At 38.7% G+C, this 21,196-nt stretch overlaps 1 protein-coding gene across 1 annotated transcript; it reads right to left on the bottom strand.

Moving 5' to 3' along the window:
• Window positions 1-20,297: 20,297 nt before the first annotated feature.
• LOC133227415 (programmed cell death protein 5-like) lies at window positions 20,298-20,886 on the bottom strand. The gene has a single exon (XM_061381831.1). It carries the CDS (start codon window positions 20,818-20,820, stop codon window positions 20,422-20,424), a length of 399 nt encoding a protein of 132 aa, XP_061237815.1. The 5' UTR covers window positions 20,821-20,886; the 3' UTR covers window positions 20,298-20,421.
• Window positions 20,887-21,196: the final 310 nt, after the last annotated feature.

Raw genomic sequence — 21,196 nt, 5'->3', positions numbered from 1 at the left:
AACTCACTGTATATAGTATAAAGTCCAAATTCATTCTTTTATATTTGGAGACACAATTGTTCCAGTACTATTTGTTGAAAAAACTATTGTCTCCCCAGGTTGTCTCAGTACCCTTGCTGAATACCAATTAACCATGGATATATGGATTTATTTCTTTACTTTTTTCTACTTTTTATAAATAAAGTTTTATTGGTAAACAATTGTCCTAGTTTGTTTACATATTGTCTATTGCTGCTTTCATGGTGCAAAGACAAGCTTGAGTAGTTGCAACTAACTCTAGACTGTAAAATCTATAACGTTTACTATTTGGTATTTTAAAGAAAATATTTGCTGACCCTGATTTCCATAATTATTTGTGGCTCACACTTTTCACTTAACTCTTCTTGATGTTTTTGCCTCTCGTTTTAAAAACATTTTTGTTTTTTAAATTTTTACAATTTTGTCTTGGTTTCTGCCATACAGTAATGTGAATCAGGGATATATGGGTTTATTTCTGAATTCTCAATTCTATTCCATTCAGTAACATGTCTGTTGTTATATCAGTAGCACACAGCCTTTACTACTATAGTTTTGTAATGAATTATGGTATTAAGAAGTGTGAGTCCTTCAGCTCTGTTCTTATTTTGTGAGATTACTTGGCTATTTTTGATGCCTTGAATTTCATTTTACTTTTAGGATCAGCTTGTCAAGTTCTTTAAAAAAAAGGAAAAACAGGATATTGATAGTCAAAATTTGGGGAATATTGCCATCCTGACGATCTTAAATCTTCCAATTCAGAAAAACAAGAAATAAATATCTTCCTGTTTATTAGGAATTTTCCTTCAGTGATGTTCAAGTTTTTCACCTCTTTTCTTAAATTTATTCCTATGTATTTTTTAATACAAATTTATTTATTTTAATTGAAGGTTAATTACTTAACAGTATTGTATTGGTTTTGCCATACATCAACATGAATCCGCCACGTATACACGTGTTCCCCATCCTGAACCCCCTCCCTCCTCCCTCCCTGTACCATCCCTCTGGGTCATCCCAGTGCACCAGCCCCAAGCAACCAGTATCATGCATTGAACTTGGACTGGTGATTCGTTTCATATATGATATTATACATGTTTCAATGCCATTCTCCCAAATCAACCCACCCTCTCCCTCTCCCACAGAGTCCAAAAGACTGTTCTATACATCTGTGTCTCTTTTGCTGTCTTGCATACAGGGTTATCATTACCATCTTTCTAAATTCCATATATATGTGTTAGTGTACTGAATTGGTGGTTTTCTTTCTGGCTTACTTTACTCTGTATAATAGGCTCCAGTTTCATCCACCTCATTAGAACTGATTCAAATGTATTCTTTTTAATGGCTGAGTAATACTCCATTGTGTATATGTACCACAGCTTTCTTATCCATTCATCTGCTGATGGACATCTAGGTTGCTTCCATGTCCTGGCTATTATAAACAGTGCTGTGATGAACATTGGGGTACATGTATCTTTTTCAATTCTGGTTTCCTCGGTGTGTATGCCCAGCAGTGGGATTGCTGGGTCATAAGGCAGTTCTATTTCCAGTTTTCTAAGGACTCTCCACACTGTTCTCCATAGTGGCTCTTATTTTGATACTTTTGTATGGGATTTTCTTCTTATTTAATTTTTGGATTGTTCATTTCTAGTGTATAGAAACACAATCAGCTTACGTATATTGATTTTTATACCCACAATCTTGCTGAACCTGTTTATTTGCTATAAGAGCTTTTAGTGGATTCATTAGGATTTTCTACGTTCATGATCATGTTATCTGCAAATAAAAAGTTTTAATTTCTCCTTTCCAATCTGGAACTCCTTTATTTCATTTTATTGTCAAAATGTGCTGGTTAGAACCTCCAGTAAAATGTTGAATAAAAATGGTAATAATTGAGGTGAGTGTCAATAATTGTCTTGTTCCTGATGTCAGAAGGAAAACTTTTAATCTTTTACCATTAAGTAAGATGCTACCTCTGAGTTTTTCATTGAGATCCTTTATCAGGTGAGAAAAGTCCTCTTCTATTTCTTATATTTTGAAGAATTTTCTCATAAGAATGTGCTCAGTTCAGTTGAGTTCAGTCACTCAGTCATGCCCAACTCTTTGAGACCCCATGAATCGCAGCACACCAGGCCTCCCTGTCCATCACCAACTCCTGGAGTTCACTCAAACTCATGTCCATCGAGTTGGTGATGCCATCCAGCCATCTCATCCTCTGTCGTCCCCTTCTCCTCCTGCCCCCAATCCCTCCCAGCATCAGAGTCTTTTCCAATGAGTCAACTCTTCGCATGAGGTGGCCAAAGTACTGGAGCTTCACCTTTAGCATCAGTCCTTCCAATGAACACCCAGGACTGATCTCCTTTAGGATGGACTGGTTGGACCTCCTTGCAGTCCAGGGACTCTCAAGAGTCTTCTCCAACACCACAGTTCAAAAGCATCAATTCTTCAGCGTTCAGCTTTCTTCACAGTCCAACTCTCACATCCATATATGACCACTGGAAAAACCATAGCCTTGACTAGACGGACCTTTGTTGGCAAAGTAATGTCTCTGCTTTTGAATATGCTATCTAGGTTGGTCATAACTTTCCTTCCAAGGAGTAAGCGTTTTTTAATTTCATGTCTGCAATCACCATCTGCAGTAATTTTGGAGCCTAAAGAAACAAAGTGATGGAATTCCAGTTGAGCTATTTCAAATCCAGCAAAGAATGCTCAAACTCAAGAAGGTGTTAACATTTGTCAAATGCTTTCTTTGGGTCTATTAAGACTATTATAGAGGTTTGTCTTTTTTTTCTGTTTACATGGTCTATTATAGTGGTTGATTTTCAGATGTTGAAACAACCTTGTATTGCCAAGATAAATTCACTCGGTCATTGTGTATAATCATTTTTATATATTGCTGGTCTTGATTTGATAGTACTTTATTGAGGACTTCTGCATTTATATTCATAAGAGATACTCATCTCTAATTTTCTTTGGTTGTGATGTCTTTGCACAGTTTTAGTATTAGGAGAATACTACAATGAATAATAGTTATTCTAAGTAATGAATGTATAATAAAGAATAAATGATACTTATAGAATAAAATGTGTTCCCCACCATTTTTTTTGAAGAATAGAAATAAGTGTTTTAGAAAAGATGGATTTGATGTACTTTTTTTTATTCCTTGCGCTAAGTGCAACTAGAAGCCCTGGATAGTATACTTAAAGCAAACATAAGAAGATTCTGAGACAGACTTGCTAGGACCTCAGTGTCCAAGGAATAACACAGTGGTGAGTTTCCTGGGGTTATTTTGTTTATTTTTTATTTGTTTGCTTCAAATGTCTCATATTTGGGGCTCATAGATATGCAGAAATATTTTCAAAATCTAACATTTATGTCAGTAATGTCTAAGGAAAGAGAGAAGTGGGGCAGGACTGCAAAAGTACTCAAATAAATAAAGACAGTATACTTCCCAAACATAACATAAATAGATAAATAAATACCTATCAAAATCCCAGCAAGATGTTCTGTAGTTATAGAATTCCTTGGTACATTTAACACAAGACTATGTATTAACAAACTAAATCCAGTAGTGTGCAAAGAGGATGGTACGTCCTGAATATGTTGGATTTAACTTATCTGGTATGTTCACTCAATGAAATATTATGTTGCTGTGAAAATGAACTACAGCTACCTGAAATAATGCACTTGTATGTATTTTTAAAGCAAGGACTGAATAAACCCCAAATTCAAGAAGGAACAGATAAAAGCTCATTGGTATAATATAGTATAAGTAGGTATAAGTAGGACATTAATAAGGGTCTGGTTCTTTAAATGGTGATGAGTTTATAGGTGTTCACATTATTTAAAATATTTTATAATAAATCATATAAAAGTGGTTTATGGGTAAATTAAAGATAACAGTATGACATAAAACAGGCTGATGATTCACCAGTATTGCACCCATGAGGTCCATTTAGGAAAAATAAACTCTGACACATACTTTCTCTTGGCTAAGCCAGCTTATGTCTGTGCAGTACAGCCAGCTGTACTGAAAAATTCATTTTTAAAAGATGAGAGTTTTAATCAATTTATGACTTTTTAGAAAAGTCATAGTTTTATAGCCTCCACCCCCACTGAACACTCTGAGAAAGTGGCAGTTTCTGAGGTCTTGGTAAAAGATCCAGTGGACGCTGATCTTTTCCCGGGTGTACTAACAGTCTTAGTGTGAGGCATTCCTCTTCTCAGCTTTGCCTTTCCAGATTTACTCCATCTGTGCACATGGCCAAGCTTTTATTTTTATTTTTTCATAAATGGTACAGTGCCTGCTAAATACCTCATACATCTTGTTGAGAATGTCTTCACCAGTTATTTTGCCAAAAGTCCTTTTTAAATGAACACCATAAGGACAACATAACTGTAAATATGGTAACCTGTGGCAAATAGTGTTCAGTCACTGAGTTGTGTCCAACTCTGTGTAGACCCATAGACTGTAGCCCGTCAGGCTTCTCAGTCCATGGGGTTCTCCAGGCAAGAGTACTGGAGTAGGTTGCCATTGCCTTCTCCAGGGGATCTTCCCGACCCAGGGATCGAACCAGGTCTCCTGCAGACGCTTTACCCTCTGAGCCACCAGGGGAGCCCCAGGAAGCCTATAGAACAAGCATATTATTCATGCCCAAGTCTTCAGGTATCTGTAATGGAAGGACCAAGGTCAAGCGCAATCACCAAATACCTGTTTCAATATGTCTGTTGAACACATTAAAGTGTATCATATGAAAGTGCCACTTAATAATTGCCTCCATTAACCTAGGTAGCCATTTCAGACCCAAAACAGATTCAAGGTTTCATCCAATGGTCTCCTTTTAGGTGAGTGGAACCTAGAGATAAGCGCTGCAACTGACTTTACTGGAAGCTTCAAAACACTTTTAAAAATGTTTATTTAATGCTACTTCTCATTGGATTGTCTAACCTACATCTACCATTTTCACTTGCAGGTATTTTATTCTAAATTAACATTATTAAAATTTTGTACTATGGGTTTGATGCCGTCAGTGCAATAGAGTCTTACATGGCATCCCCACAAAAGTGAAAAGCTTCTACCATGACTATCGATTCTCTGGAGTGGTTCAGGAGTGCTCTCATTTGCACTGTCAGATAAGCCATGGGGAGCTCCCCTGATGATACCTGACCAAGTATGATCTTGCACATTCCTCCTTTAGTCAAACTAACGCGTCTAACTTCCTGCTTTTAGCCATAATTGTATACCCCCATCTGAAAACATAATTTTCAGTTATTTCTCTTTTAGAAGATAAATAATGCCACCAATTTGTGAAAAAATAAAATTCAGGGGGAGGAGAAGGAGATCTTACAATATTGGCAAAATCTGTGAATTTTGTCAACTAAATGGCTTATTGCAATCAAGGCAAAACATACTGATTTATGGTAGCTGATGGCTTTTGGTCTAATTGTATGCTTAAAAATAATTTCTTGGTATGGTGAAAAGTGCATTAAGACAAACAAATAAGCAAAAAGCAAGCCTTACCTTGCCAGCCTCCATTATCTCTGGCAATGCTGGCACTGTAGCACCTGCTCTCTGGCAATACACAGCATGCTGCATGAGCATCATTTGTTCTCATAGCTCTTTCGTTACCAGGAGGGCTAAGAGCACCAGGGTTCCTGAAATTTCAAAACAACCGCATTTTCCACTCACTTGCTCCCCTTGAACTGTCCAGCACATGTAAGTTGCAGTCTGATGGATTTACCTGCATTTTGTATTTATTTTACAAAATATTTCAATGTCATAAGAATTCAAATCTTAATTTCCCCAAATGGTCAGATGAAATGGCTTCTCCAGGACTGTAGACCATTTCCATCCTTTGTTTTTAGCCGCCTTTGACGAAACCAGTATGAGATATGCCAGATTAAAGAACCTGTGCTTATATTCACAAAAGGCTCTTGGGAAATGTAAATAAAATAGAAATTTCCAAAGAAAAATATTTTTTAAAGCTCTGAAAATCCTAACGTTTATATCTTAAGTAACCTCACCTTATATTTATCTATATATATGTGTGTTATTGAATAAATTTTAAATTTAATTTTGATAAAATCTTATTTTGAACATACAAGAGATATCACCCTTTAAAATAATGAATAGGGCTTCCCTGTTGGCTCAGATGGTAAAGAATCTGCCTTCAATGTAGGGACCAGGGTTCAGTTCCTGGGTTGGAACAATGCCCTGGAGAAAGAAATGGCAACCCACTCCAGGATTCTTGCCTGGCAAATTCCATGGACAGAGGAACCTGGAGGGCTTAGTCAAAACAATGAATACTTTGGAAACCAAACCAATCACAGCATACTATCATGGGATTGATTATCTATGACTGTTAACAATATTACAAAATTTAGTGATTTCAAACAATACCATTTATTATTTTACAGTTTCTGTGAGCCATGAATCTGGGCACAGATTAGCTAGGTCTCCTGCTACAGAGACCCACAAAGGCTGCAACCAAGGTGTCACTGAGATCACAATTTAATCAAAGAGTTGGACAGTTATGTATTCCTGAAATAATACAATTGAAAGTTAACTGCTGCTCTCCCCTAATCAGCTGCTCTTTCTGCATCTTCCCCATTACAGTTGATTATAATTACTCAGACCAAACATGTTGGAGCTATCTTTGACTCCTCCCTTTCTTTTATACCCTTCATTCGATCTGTAACCAAATCCCGATGACTCCACCTTCAAAATGTACCCAGCATCTGACCACCATTCACCACCTCCACTACTACTACTCTAATCCAAGCCACCTGCATCTCTCAGGGGGATTATTGTAACAATCTTCTAATTGATCTCCTAGAATATGTCCTCGCCCCTTGCAGTTTATTCTTTATATAGAGGCCCCCACCATGATCCTGTTAAAATGTTAGTCATTTCTGCTCAAAATCTTCTAATACTTTTCTATCTGACTCAGATTAAAAGCCAGTGTTCTCAACATAACTGACAATGTCCTACATTTTCTATTTCTCACTTGTGGGTTACAACTCTGACTTATGTTCTACAACTGCCCCCTTGCCCACTCTCCTTTCTAGAGAACACTGGCCTCCTGGACATTTATTAACCCCACCACAGACCTATGCCCACATCAGGATTCCTGAGTCCTCTTCCCCTCAGACAGTCCATGGGTCTCCCCTCTCCTTTTCTGGATATTTTGCAGAGGCTATTAGTCAGATTGGAGAAGGACATGGCAACCCACTCCAGTGTTCTTGCCTGGAGAATCCCAGGGACGGGGAGCCTGGTGGGCTGCCGTCTATGGGGTCACACAGAGTCGGACACGACTGAAGAGACTTAGCAGCAGCAGCAGCAGCATTAGCCAAATTAGATACCGAATAAAGGGAAGAACAAAGATTTGACAGTGGAGTCTGTTTAGATGGAACATAATTATTAGATACCTTGTTAGATGAAATTTCAATGAAATGGTGATTGGGAGCAACAGCTCTATTGGGATGAAATGAGACAGGGCTATGAAAAAGATAAGACAGCTGACAGTCAAATCTCACAAAAAGTTTTACTGTAAAAGGAGCAGAAAAAAATGGGTGGTAAGTGGAGAAACATATGGATTCAAAGTCTTTTTTTTTTTTTAAAAAGGAAGATATGAAGGTGTGTTTATCTAATAATAGAAATGATCAAGAAGAAAGGAAAAACATAATATTGCAGAAGGGGAACTGTGGGGTAAATTGGAGAATAAAATTCTTGAGAATGGAAGGTAAGTAGAATCCAAAGTACAAATGAAGAGGCTGGCTTTCGGTAGAAATAGGATGCATTTTCCAGTGCAACGGGTTTAAAAGCAAAGCAAAGGGCACAGATGCTGGTGAGCTGCTGGACTATTTGGTGGCAAGATGCAGGATTAACATTTGAGTACTTCTATTTTGAGAACTGAGGGAGAGGCTTAGAGACTCAGATAAAAAAAATTACGAAAAGTTGGACAGGGAAGGTATGCTAGGATTTTCTTGACAGCATTGAATATCTTTATGAAATGTATGACAATAAATTAAAACTTTTTAATTTTCTTCTGAAATCTTTAGCTGTTCAAGTTTCCCTGGTGGCTCAGTGGTAAAGAATCCACCTGTCAATGCAGGAGATGTGGATTCAATCCTTGGGCTGGGAAGATCCCCTGGAAGAGGAAATGGCAACTCACTCCAGTGTTCTTGACAGGGAAATCCCATGGAAATCCCATGGATTTCCAGGCTCCCAGAGGAAACTGGCAGGCTACAGTGCATGATATTACAAAGAGTTGGACATGACTTAATGACTAAACAACAACAACAGGTACACCCACAGGGTGGGTGGATAGTTATACAAAATCAGAATTGGCAATTTCCAAATTCTCATTATTTGAGAAAGGGAGGGAGAAAGAGACAAAGGAATAGAGAACAGATGTCAGGAATTGATGTGGCTAAGCTGTGGTGTCTCACAGGGCAAGATGTGGAGTAAAGATGTGAGGAGAGAGAGATGGGGAAAAAACAGTGATGTCAATGGACTGGAGGTCCCCATGTTTGAGAGATGTCTGGGGCAGGGATTCTAGAGAATGTGGGCAGAGTGGTTAAGTGATAGCAGTCAGAGGGCAGGATGCTTTATATCAAAATGGCTCACCTGGAGAGTCTACTAAAAATATAAATTATTGAGTCAAACTTAGAGAATCTGATTCCATAGATCTGGGATATGACCTGACAATCTATAGTTTTCATAAGAGACCAAATTGATTCTGAGAGAGTGTGTCCTAGAAAGGACATCTGGGAACCGTTGAGAGGAAACAAATATCCAAGTGCTCATAAAAGGATATGGTCACTTGGGGGTCAGGTGATCAAGAAAGCATTCCAAGAAGAGGGGAACAAGAGAGTATGATATACTGACCAGCTTACTTATTCTAGGAAATAAGATCCTTGGTTATTTGAGCACACAAATTTCTTCAGGGATGGAGAGAAAAAAATTCAGTACAATACCTATAAAGGCTAAGAAAGTTGGCCAAATTCCCACAAATGGGAAAATATGAAATCATTTGCCGATGGTGGAAAGGACAATCACCACTGAAAAACAACTTAACGGATACTGAACGAGAGTCAAAATATCTAAGGAGAGCACAGAAAATTTGTCCCGTTTGAGATTAAAGACAAATGCTTTCCTCTCTACGAAGCAATTTCCTTCCTCGGTATTCAGAAGTCATGAAACACTTACCATACCTATGGTTCTTCCGTTACTGGGCCTATTGTTAATGGTGAACACCATTGAGAAAACAGAAGATAAGCAGCTTTTCACTCTCTGCCAGTTGAAGTTGGGAAATATTTTTTCTGACTCCAAGTATATACTTCAAACTGCCAGGTTATCAGAAGGACCAGGTCAATTTGAGGAAATGGTGTGGTACAGAATGCTGACTTAATAGTGTCTAATAGAGGAAAGCTGCATGCCAGCAGCATTTGAAAAAAATAAACAGGTGTTGTCACTGCAGGAAAGTATTAACCCTGGAGTTATCAGTATTGGTCACTTCAGGCTATTATGAGTGGGTGTACACAATTTTAGAGGGATTAAATAATATGAGAAACACACCAAAAAATGAATAAGTCATTTACAGATGGGTCTACTCCCAAATTTTCCGTAACTGTCTAGTACACTAATTTTTCCAGTGACAATAGGGACAGGTTATAACAAGGGAGGTAGTAGAATCTGCTGAAGAACTCAGACTTTGTGAGTTTAATTCAGGCTGTGACTTATTGGCTCTATAGTATTGGTTTAAAGATCTATTCACTGCATCTCTCAGGTTACTCATCTAAAGAAGGCTGATGGTCATCGTACTTAGTTCATAGGATTGTTTTAAAAAAGAAATGAGTTAATACATAACAGATCTTAGCACAGTTACTGGCTCAGAGTAAATGTTCAATATATGCTAAGTATTTGTTGTTGTCGTTCAGTTGCTTAGTTGTATCCCTGTAATGCGATGTCTAATGAGATCATTATCCAGTTTAGTAACAATCTCACAGAGCAATTCCAAACACATCCCAGCAAATTGTGACATCAACATGTCCATTTACAGGAGAAGCGTAGACAAATGCTTTATCTACGATTCTTTAAGGAAAATGTTTGTTTGTGCTAGAAGACATCAAGGCCAAGACAGAAAGGTAAATAACATTCAGTACAGGCAAGAGAAAGATTTTTTAAGAAATGAGAACACAATGTACTGCAGAGTTTTTGATCCAGCAAATGTCCATATTATTAACCGTATTTCAATGACATAGAGTTCCCACAAGTCAGGTGCCCATCTTACCATCTAATTCATGTTTTAATAGCAATCATGTTCCAACTCTCCCTAAGTTATTGTCTCAAAAATTGTAGAGAACACAATAAAGAGGGAGATGGGGGGTATAAACAGACTGGACTTCCCGGGTAGCTCAATGGTAAAGAATCTACCTGCGACGCAGAAGACTCAGGGGATACCACAGATTCTACCCTTGGGTTGGGAAGATCCCCTGGAGGAGGGCATGGCAACCCACTCCAGTATTCTTGCCTTGGAGAATCCCATGAACAGAGGAGGCTATCAGGCTACAGTCCATATGGCCGAACGTAGTCAGATATGACTGAAGTGACTGAGCACGCAGGTGGATATAAATAAAAGAAAGCAAGAGAATATAGTAGCCAAAACCATACATATAGTGGATTCTGGGTCATATTGAAATTGGACAACTCAGCTTTTTTAGGTCTCTATTTCCTACACCTATATAATGGGGATAATAATAGTACTTACCTCTATAAAATTTTTATAATGAATGGATGAGATGATAAATACTATGCATTTGTTACACTGGTGGTTATTATTGTTAACTGGAGAAGGAAATGGCAACCCACTCCAATATTCTTGCCTGGAACATCTCATGGACAGAGGAGCCTGGTGGGCTACAGTCTGTAGGGTCTCAAAGAGTTGGACACGACTGAGCAACTAAACAACAATTATTGTTAATATTGATAAAAGAATATTCTTTGCCCCAGAGTTAGGGCAAGTATAACTGGAGGATTGACGGCGAGGAGAACTAGCACACAGATGACTACAGCATTAATTCATCCAACAAACATTACGTTAGGAGCTGATGAAATGATGGTATTAATAAATAAATTCTTGAGGTAGTTTGTCTATCAAGAAAGATAAATTAATAAGACAATGTGGTAGGTGCTAAGATAGGGCTGGAATGGGGAATAGTTAAGAGAAGCTCCTAACTAGATGTTGTTATTTAGTCACTAAACCATGTCCAACTCTTGCAGTCCTCTGCACTGTAGCCTGCCAGAATCCTCTGTCCATGGGATTTCCCAGGCAAGAATACTGGAGTGAGATGCTATTTTCTTCTCCAGGGGATCTTCCTGACCTAGGGATCAAACCCAAATCTCTTGCACTGCAGATATATTCTTTAGTGCTGAGCTACCAGGGAAGCTCAAACAGATATTAGGTAAGTCTAAATCAAAGTCAAATTTAAGCTGGAAAGCATGAGGGAGATAAAGAGAAGTCACCCACTGGGGTCTGAAACACTAACATTAAATCTTTAAAACAAGAAAAGAAAAATCTTTTATGTAATGGTCAGAAATTAATGGACATTCAACAATCAATCATTTCTACTGAAACATTTTAATACATTGGCTATAGAATGATATTATTATTTCTTAATAAATAAAATATATTTCTAAACAAGAGATGATATCATAATTAGCAACATAAGATGAAAAGATAATATCTATTAAATGAGAAGGAAAGCAAAGATGTCCACCATCACCTTCCTCTAGACGTTCTCTCCAAGCTCACAAGTCATGAAACAGAAAAGAGAAAATGGTAAATTGTTATTATTTGAAGAGATGACATATTATTTATCTGGAATAACCAGAAGTATAGCTGAATTTGATGAGCTCTATAAAGTAGATGGATAAAACACAGCCTGTTATCCTGCCCAGAGAAACCCACTTCCTCACTATCGAAAATGAGCAGTTCACATGTTTTCCTTTCTCTTTAAATCTCCCAGGCCCTTCCCCCATTTCCAACTGATGACTCACCTCAGACATCTTCGAGAGCACAGAGACAATCACACCTGAAGAGCCTCACATTCTTAATAACTTGGCAAGCCACCTCATCTGCATCCACATATTCTGACTTTTCTCCCATCCCAGAGAAGTAAACATCTTGTCCTTTCCAGGTCAACTCCCTGATGTGTGCTCAGCACACACACCTTTGTCTGCCCCAGGAGGCTGCTCAGACAAACCTCTGCCTCTCTCCTGCACCATCAGTATCTTCTTGTTACCAGATCGCTCCTCAGTTCAGTTCAGTTCAGTTCAGTTCAGCTGCTCAGTCGTGTCCGACTCTTTGCGACCCCATGAATCGCAGCACGCCAGGCCTCCCTATCCATCACCAACTCCCAGAGCTCCTCAGACTCACGTCCATCGAGTCAGTGATGCCATCCAGCCATCTTATCCTCTGCCGTCCCCTTCTCCTCCTGCCCCGAGTCTCTCCCAGCATCAGAGTCTTTTCCAATGAGTCAACTCTTCCCATGAGATCTCTCCTACTGGCATGTAAATATGCCTTCTCATCACCTATCTTTAAAGAAAAAGCCCTCTGTGGATTATGTTTCCCCTTCAAGCTACCACTCTTATTTCTCTGCTCCCTTTGAGAAAAATGTTCCTTGAAATTGTTGATGACGCTTGTGTTCTTCACCTTCTAATTTCTCCTCAGCCCACCCCAACTCTCTGAATGAATTCTCCTACGTCACCCCAGAACCCCACCCAAACAAAGCCCCTGGTCCGCCATTCCTCTGAGGCCAGTCACTGGCTCTCTCCTGGGCATTAGACCTGGTTGACGACTATCTCCTCGGTAAACATTGAACACCTTGAACCTCCTGTGACATCTTCTCCCTGTTTTCTTTCCAACTCACTGGCCCTGACCCTACCGGCTCCTTTGCTGAGTATTCTCTTTCTGACTTCTCTACCCACCTTCCCTCTGTCATTTAATTTTAAATACTGTCAACATGGCATTGAGTCCCAAAGAGTCAGGACTAGGGTGAGGCAAGTGAGGCACTGGCCTGAAGCTTAAAATATAAGGGATAATGATAAATAATATTTATTAGTAATATTTTATATTAAATATTTTGATGAATAATATAAAACAAAATTAATGTCCCTTCAAATGCATCTTGAATAAAATTTCAACACTTTAAATGAAGACTGATCAGCATTACTGATTTTTCCTTCTGTCTCAGGCCCCAACATGGCTCGGCACTACACGACATCTCAAGTTAGATGCCAGTCACAAGTGGTAGGTCCCCAGGTTATCCGTAACTTCTGTGCTCAGTTCAGTTTGGTCGCTCAGTCATGTTCGACTCTTTGCGACCCCATGGACTGCAGCACGCCAGGCTTCCCCATCCATCACCAACTCCTGGAGCTTCTGTCCTACGTGGCTATAAACTGGGGGTCTCCATGATGCCCTTTTCTGGTTCTTGAATTTGTTAAAGGAACTCATAGAACTCAGGGAAACATTTCCTTACATTTACCAGTTTACTGTGAAAGGATGTGCTAAAGGATACAGATGAACATCCAGATGGAAGAGATGTGTAGGACCTGAATGTGAGAAGATGTGCGGGGCTTCCAAGCCCTCTCTGGGCATGTCGCTCCCAGCATTTACATTTCTTCGCCAACCTGGAAGTTCTGCAAACTTTTGGAATTTTGTGGAGGCTTCATGGCCAAGGCCTGACGCATCGCTGACTCTATTTTCAGCCCTTTTCCCCTCTCAAAAGAAAGCGAGTAGGAAGCCTGAAAATTCCAAGCTTCTAATCATGGCCTGGTCTTTCTGGTGACCAACTCTCATCCACGAGCCATGCAGCAGCCCACCCAGAGTTGCCTCATTAGAACAAAGGACACCCTATCACCCAAGAAATTCCAAGGATTTCTAAAGGGTGTCAGGAATCAGTGTCAAAGACAAGATATTAGAACAAAATGCTATTATTAGAACAAGATGCTAACAGTACTTTTGTCACTTAGGAAATTACAAGAGTCACAGTAGTTCTGTGCCAGGAACTGGTGGCAGAAGCCAATACATATTTTCTATTATTTCATAATTTGCATCTCACATGTTTTTATATGTGGTTTAGTTGTAAGTAATTTTTAAATATAAAAGAGTCAGCTGATAATTTGTAACAGCCTTTGAGAGCATTCCTGATCAATTATTTAGTTAATTCAGACACAATGGCTATTTTCTCCTGCCATCTTTCCCAAATTAATCATGTAATATTAGAAGTTGAAAGGCAAAAGAAATCAAGTTCCTCCTGCCCTCCCCAAAAGAAATTGTTACATAATTACTGACAAGTATAAGACCAAAGGAGAAGTAATCTCTGGCTTCTTTATCCAATGCGGCATTGAAATACTCCATTTTCTCTGAGTCCTGGGATAATATCTCTATAAATCAACACGGATAAATTTCAAAGCACAATGTTAAGAGAGAAAAAAAAAAGTTGCCGAAGAGCTTGACAGCGTCATTTACATGAAGTTCAAAACCAGACAAAAGTAAACCATGCCGTTTGGTATAATTATATGGTATTAAAATAAGAAAAAATTAAAAGTAAACAATAAAGATAGAATCCAGTAGAGAGACCTGGGAAGGCAGAGAAAAGGATGCATTTATGTAGAACAAGGAAAAGACCCTTCACAGTACTGATAATGTTGTAGCTCAAGTTGGGTATTGAAAATAGAATTTTTGTTCAATTATAATACTTAATAGTTTGGATATTTATTATATTCCATGATGCTTACTTTCTAGGTATAATTTACATATAGTAATTGCAGATCTCAAATCTCAAGTTTACAGACTGGCAAATTTTCACATGTGTATATATTCATATCATTTTCTTTTTGCATCAAATATTTCATGATACAATGAAAAGAAAATTGATTCTGAAGTTAATCTATAATTTGGACTTTATTTTACTATTGTCATTAATGGTAGATCCATTGCCACTTAATTCTTTGCTCTAAGGATGTGACTGCTGTAAAAAGAAATCCAAAATTTATGTTAAAATTCCAGTATCATTTGAGAATTATGAGCTCAAAAGTGACTTTCTCTGAAAGGAAAACTTTTGCATCTTAAAATAAAACTCATCTACAGCACACATCCTTTTATAAATGATCTTGCTCTGAGAGTGATGCAGAGGGAGTTATAACAAGGCCACACTACAGACCACATAAGGAAAAGCACTCAAGTGGCCGAACCCAGTGGACTCTGCAAGGACTATTGAGTTTCAGTTTCCTCCCATATGCTTCGCATATCCTCTGTGGATGGGCAGGCAGGCTTTCTAAATCTCACACACATTCTTAATCCAGCACATAACCATTTAAAAAGATTACCTACCATTTAAAATACACCAACTTTAGCAAAAATCTAATTTAAAATATTTTAATCTGTGTATTTCTTGAGGGAAAATTGAGTAAACTTTACCCCAAATCTCCCATTCACATTAAACCTGGATTCATAATTATTACCATGTTCCCCTTGGCCAGAAAAACAGGCCATAACCCAAGCAATCTTAGAGCCCACAAGACTTGGAGAAAAACGCAGACCATCCACATAGTTTCTTGGCAGCTATGGAAACCATGCAATGTACAGAATTAGTGGGAGCTAAGAGTAAGTTATTCATTTTTCCAGTGAAATGGTTGTCTCATATGTCAATTGATTCTGCATATACATAAGCCTATCCAATCTTGGACATTTTTGTGTTGGAGAAAAATAGGTTTGTGTCCAAATGTTAAAGAACAAAATATGTCTCCCTAATTTTACCATGTTGAAATGAGGGCAAACTTCCTGGGAGCTTTAAGACCACACACTATTCATATCTTTAATTCAGATAATTTTTATAAATACTGTCTTCCTATGAAATTAAGCTATTTAATAAGTTTGCATAGTAATGTGCAAATGCATTGAGTTCAAGCCCATGTTTCCTTGCCTTTCCACATCACATAAAATACTGCTTTTTACATAATGTGTGCTTAACAAATATCTTGTTAATCCATCGGAAGATGGAAGTTGTAAAAGATGTCTGCTGAGGCATAAAATGCAAATCCCATTTTTGTCTTAAGAAAACAAGGGCAGGACAAAAGTGTCAGGAGGAAGAAAAGGAAGCTGATCTGTTTTGTCAGTAACAGGCATCATATGAAGCTTTTTATTTTCTTTGCAATTAATTCACACAAATGCAATATGAAGTTAGTATGACCCCATTTATGAGCATTGTTATGACTCTCATTCTTGCTCTACCTGATGAGTAAATAGATATTCGGGGAAGTTAAGTTAATTATTTGAGGTCACATTACCACTAAATTCAAACCATGATTTTCAGGCTCCAAATCTCATGCTTTTGTTTTATTTTTCCCACTAGAATATCGCCTATTTTTTTCCATGTATTTCAAATAGTGTGCATCAGACAACTAATCAAACTCTATTTTTCTCTAGTTTTACCTAGATTGGTTAAGAGCAGGAGATGGTATGGAATTGTGTTGTTGTTGTTGTTCAGTAGCTAAGTCATGTCTGACTTTGCAACCCCATGGACTGTAGCCTGCCCAGTTCCTCTGTCCATGGGATTTCCCAGGTAAGACTACTGGAGTGGGTTGCTATTTCCTTCTGCAGGAGATCTTCCTGACCCAGGGATCAAATCTGTGTCTCCTGCAATGCAGGCGGATTCTTTACTATTGAGCCACCAAGGAAGCCAGTATGGAATTTGATATTTGACAAATAAATAATCAAATTCTAAAAGCTTATAATTATCCTAAAAAACAGAAATGAGACTGAATTTCTTAAAAAGATGAGTGTGATTGATGGATGCCTAGTGATCCCCACAATCCTTCAGGAGGTCTGTGAGGTCAAAATTATTTTTATGGAAGTTCTATAATATATTCACCTTTTTCACTGTGCCAACATTTGCAGTGATGGTAGGCAAAACTGCTGGTACCTTAGGATAAATCAAGGTGGTGTCTCCACACCATCCCAGCAATCACTCTCCTTCCCTCCCAAGCACACACAGAAAAAGAAAGGTCATGCTCCCTTAGGAATATCTATAAAAAAGCAGTAAAACCATGCTAATTTTGTTGACTCATGAAAACATGTTTCCATAATATTTCTTGTGAAGAAATGGGAACTACACATACTGTACTTCCGATGGAATTTCACAGTTGTCCTGCAGAAAAGCACCAGTGTCATTGTTTCACTGTGAGCCAATCTACCCACTTTTCTCACTGAATACTATTTTTACCTGAAAGAACAACTGACAGAAAATAGGCAAACCATATTGTTCAGACTTGGATATTTAAGGACTATTTATTTAAAAGCAACAAAGTACACCAGGGCCTTCAAGGAAAACAACTGACAGTATTTGTTGTCAGTGATAGAATTCAAGTTCTGAAATTAAACTTGTAATTGTTCATTCTTTAGTTTGCCACTTGAACAGATCTGTGTGTAAAAGAGCTAAAAGATGGTATTAAGGTGATAGCTTAATGTCAGGGACTTTCCAGGTGGCACTAGTCATAAAAGAACCTGCCTGCCAATGTAGGAGATTTAAGAGACTCGGATTCCATCCCTGCATCAGAAAGATCCTCTGGAGGAGGGCATGGCAATCCACTTCAGTATTCTTGTCAGGAGAATCCCATGAACAGAGGAGCTGGCAGGTTATAATTCACAGGGTAGCAAAGAGTCAACATGACTGAAGCGACAGAGCACAGCTTAACCTCTGAGAAGGTAAAATCAGATATATGAAGTTTTTTACTAGATATTGAAGACCGGGGAAAAGTCACTTGAAAGGATTTGATACCAAGTGTCTTAAAGATATTGATGGACAGTTCCAGGGCCTGTACCATGCCCTTGAGAAGTTTTTAATCCTCAAAGAAAGTTCAAGGTCAGTTATTTTCTCTCCAGTCTGGCAATAAAAGCATCAGCAAATGAAGAATGTTGGTATTTTGGTTGGCTTCCCACTTAGCTTCTATTCTTTTTTACCATCCTTTTTTTTTTTGGCTGAGGCAGTAATTTTGGGCAAGCCAACCATGGAAGTTTGCTGATAATGAAAATTACCAAATGGCAGCTCTAGTATATTTTCTGACAAAGGCGTTTCCTAGGACTTGGCTTCATGAGTAAGAGAGAATTGCAGAGACTGCTGTTCCTGGATATCTTCCAATTTTACAAAGCACCAGCAAGCATCATAGACTTCCAACTGTGTGGGGGATATGTACAAGGTGTTTATTTCTCAGATCATTTATTAGTTCAACTTCAGTGGGAATTTGGCAGGACAGAATTGACTGGGATTGAAGAATTTCAGTTTGTCAATAAAAGTAATTACAGTTAAATTAAATGTTATGCAACTTTTAGCCCAATTTTCTCCCATATGTGGATAAGAATGTATACGTGTACACACTTGGGGAAAAAAGAGAAATAAGCAATTTAAAACATTTCTGCCTCACCTTCCAAATACAGATCTTTACAGTCTTTGCTCTGTCTTAGAACGAGAAAATTTTCATTTTTATTTCTAACATTTGTAGTTTTTCATATGTGGAAACTTCATTTTCGGAAACCTTCCACCAATTTGCCTAATTTCTAATCCTTATACAGCATAAATTCTGTGTCTCCTTCCAAGGGGTTTACCAAGTGGCTCAGTTGTGAAGAACCTGCCCACCAGTGCAGGAGACATGAGTTCAATCCCTGGGTCAGGAAGATCCCCTGGGGAAGGGAATGGCAACCCACTCCAGTATTCTTGCCTGGGAAATCCCATAGACTGTAGCCTGGGCTACAGTCCACGGGGTCGCAAAAGTTGGACACGATTAAACGGCTAAACAACAACAACAATTCCTTCTAAGAAAGCCTTTCTTGACTTTTCAGTATAAGTCATGTTTGGCCTCTGCACTTTACCTTCGTGGCACTTGAGGATATTTGTCATGGAGCAATAAATTCTGTAAGTGTGTTGCTTAATGTCTGGCTCTCTGACAGAATGTAATCCCTGAACGGCAGAGACATCTCTCTCTTATTTACCACTGAGTCCAAATACTTTACACATAATAGACACCATCAATATTTAGGGCAATCTTGAGTATGAGTCCAAACTTTCCATGAAATTAACTACTGTACATAGAGCATTCAGCCCACAAACTGGAGGACAGTGAATCCTCAAAAAATGTTAACTTACTGCCTTACATAATCCCTGGGAAATATATAGGGAAGGTATCATGTAAATTCTCAACTTTCAAGTAAGGAAATACAGTCAGAGGGCATGTTACTTGCCCAAGACACACCACTTGTAACAAGTGGAGGCCAGATGGGAACGAAAACCTTCTCAGTCCCTATTCCACATTCTTTCTAATGAACCAGACTTTAGAGAGAGTGCGCCTGGGATGGTGAAGGAGCCTGTGCTTCAACAACACCTACTAAACGGAGAGGATCCATCCCGAGTGCTTTCCGCTCTGGTCCGGAAGTAGGTATTGACGCAACTTGCTTTCTTCAGCATTGCATCAGGGGCTGCTTATTTCCCATTCAACATCTATTCTCCATCTTCTACAATTTTTATTCACATAGCAATGCACTCCTGTAGGAAAATATACTAATCACAGCTTTCCTTGTATCAAGGGGAAGATATTTCATTAAGTTCTGATCATGAAATAAGTGTGATGAATGTGTCCCAGGGAAGCTACTTAAAGAGCACCCTGTTGTATCATACCAAGATGCAGGCATGGTGACTGGTGCCCCAGCAGCCATTCTGAATGATGCAGTCACCTTGAGGCTGGAAATGATGTGCTGAGGATGATAAAACAGCATGGTGCCTATTGACTGGTCATCCCTGACTGTGGAGCCACCATGGCAGACTAAACGACCTACATCAGGATTTATTTTGTGTGTGAGAGAAATGCACTTTTAATACATTTAAGCTTCTGTTAATATTTTTATGCAGCTAAATATAATCTTACTGATATAATCATTTACAGAGCTGTAGGGGGAAAGTAGTAGTTCGGCTCGTTGTTATTTTTGATCCTCCAAGTGAGAACCTGAGACAATGTATGGTTCATTATGAAATGTATTTTTTCAGCTTATTGAGTTATAACTGACAAAATAAAGTTGTAAGACATTTAAGGTACACACTGTGATAATATGATATACATGTGCATTGTGAGAGGACTCCTCCCGCCCTCCGTCTACTTAATTGTCATCACGTCTATCTCATATATTCGTCTTTTTTGGTGGTAACATCTACGTTCTAGTATTTTAGCAAAATTTTTTTTTCTATTTTGCATAACAAGTTTATTTTTAAAAGGTATATAGACAATAAACAAAGTAAACACACCACCAGATCTTAACTTCTGCCAAGTATTATCTCCTAGATAATACTGGAACTTCGTTAAGTTCCAGTCTCTAGACAAATTCGATAATCGTCATCTTCATCAGAGTCCATTACTTTTCTTCTGTTGAATTTAACTGTTGTTTTCTTTTCTGTTTGTTGGCTTACTTTTTCGAGGATTTCTATTAAACCTTGTTCTGATACCTTCCCACTTAGTTGTCCATACCGTGCCATCTGTATAAGGTAATTCTCTACTTTAGTTTTCTCAGGCTTTACAAGTGCTAAGTTACTTAACCGGGCCCGGGCTGACTGATTCAGAACTTGGGCTAAGATACTGTTTCTCATTTCTGCTTCCCCGTGCTTTGCTTCCTGTTGTGCTGCATCGCCAGGATCCCCGTGCTTCGCCTGCAGCTCAGCCAGCCTCTGCTTCCTCAGCGCCTCGAGCTCCTGCTCCGCCATGCTGCGGCCGGCCCGGGCGAGCAGCAGCGAACACGCCCCGACTCACTCCGAGGGAACGCCGGCAGTCCCTCTCTTTAGCAAATTTTAGTTATCAACTCTACAATGTTATCAACTATAATCACCATGTTTTACATTAGACTCGCAGGTTTTATCTGATAGCTGAAAGTTTGTGCCCTTGATCAATGCAACCACTTTTCTATTCTCTGTTTCTATGAGTTGATTTAAAAGAATTTTTTTCAGATTCCACATACAAGTGATACCTTGAAGCATTTGTCTTTCTCTGTCTAGCTTATTTCACTTTGCATAATGTCCTCAAGCTGCAGATATTGTTGCACGCGCGCGCGCACACACACACACACACACACACATATTTGTG

This window comes from Bos javanicus, chromosome 16, assembly GCF_032452875.1.
Source record: "Bos javanicus breed banteng chromosome 16, ARS-OSU_banteng_1.0, whole genome shotgun sequence".
NCBI classification, from domain to species: domain Eukaryota; kingdom Metazoa; phylum Chordata; class Mammalia; order Artiodactyla; family Bovidae; genus Bos; species Bos javanicus.
Note: the sequence above shows the minus strand (reverse complement) of the source record. Positions and strands in the feature narration are given on the sequence as shown.

Bases quoted from the DNA above. Each gene is read 5' to 3' on its own strand.
- LOC133227415 (XM_061381831.1), bottom strand. From the start codon at position 20,820: ATGGCGGAGCAGGAGCTCGAGGCGCTGAGGAAGCAGAGGCTGGCTGAG.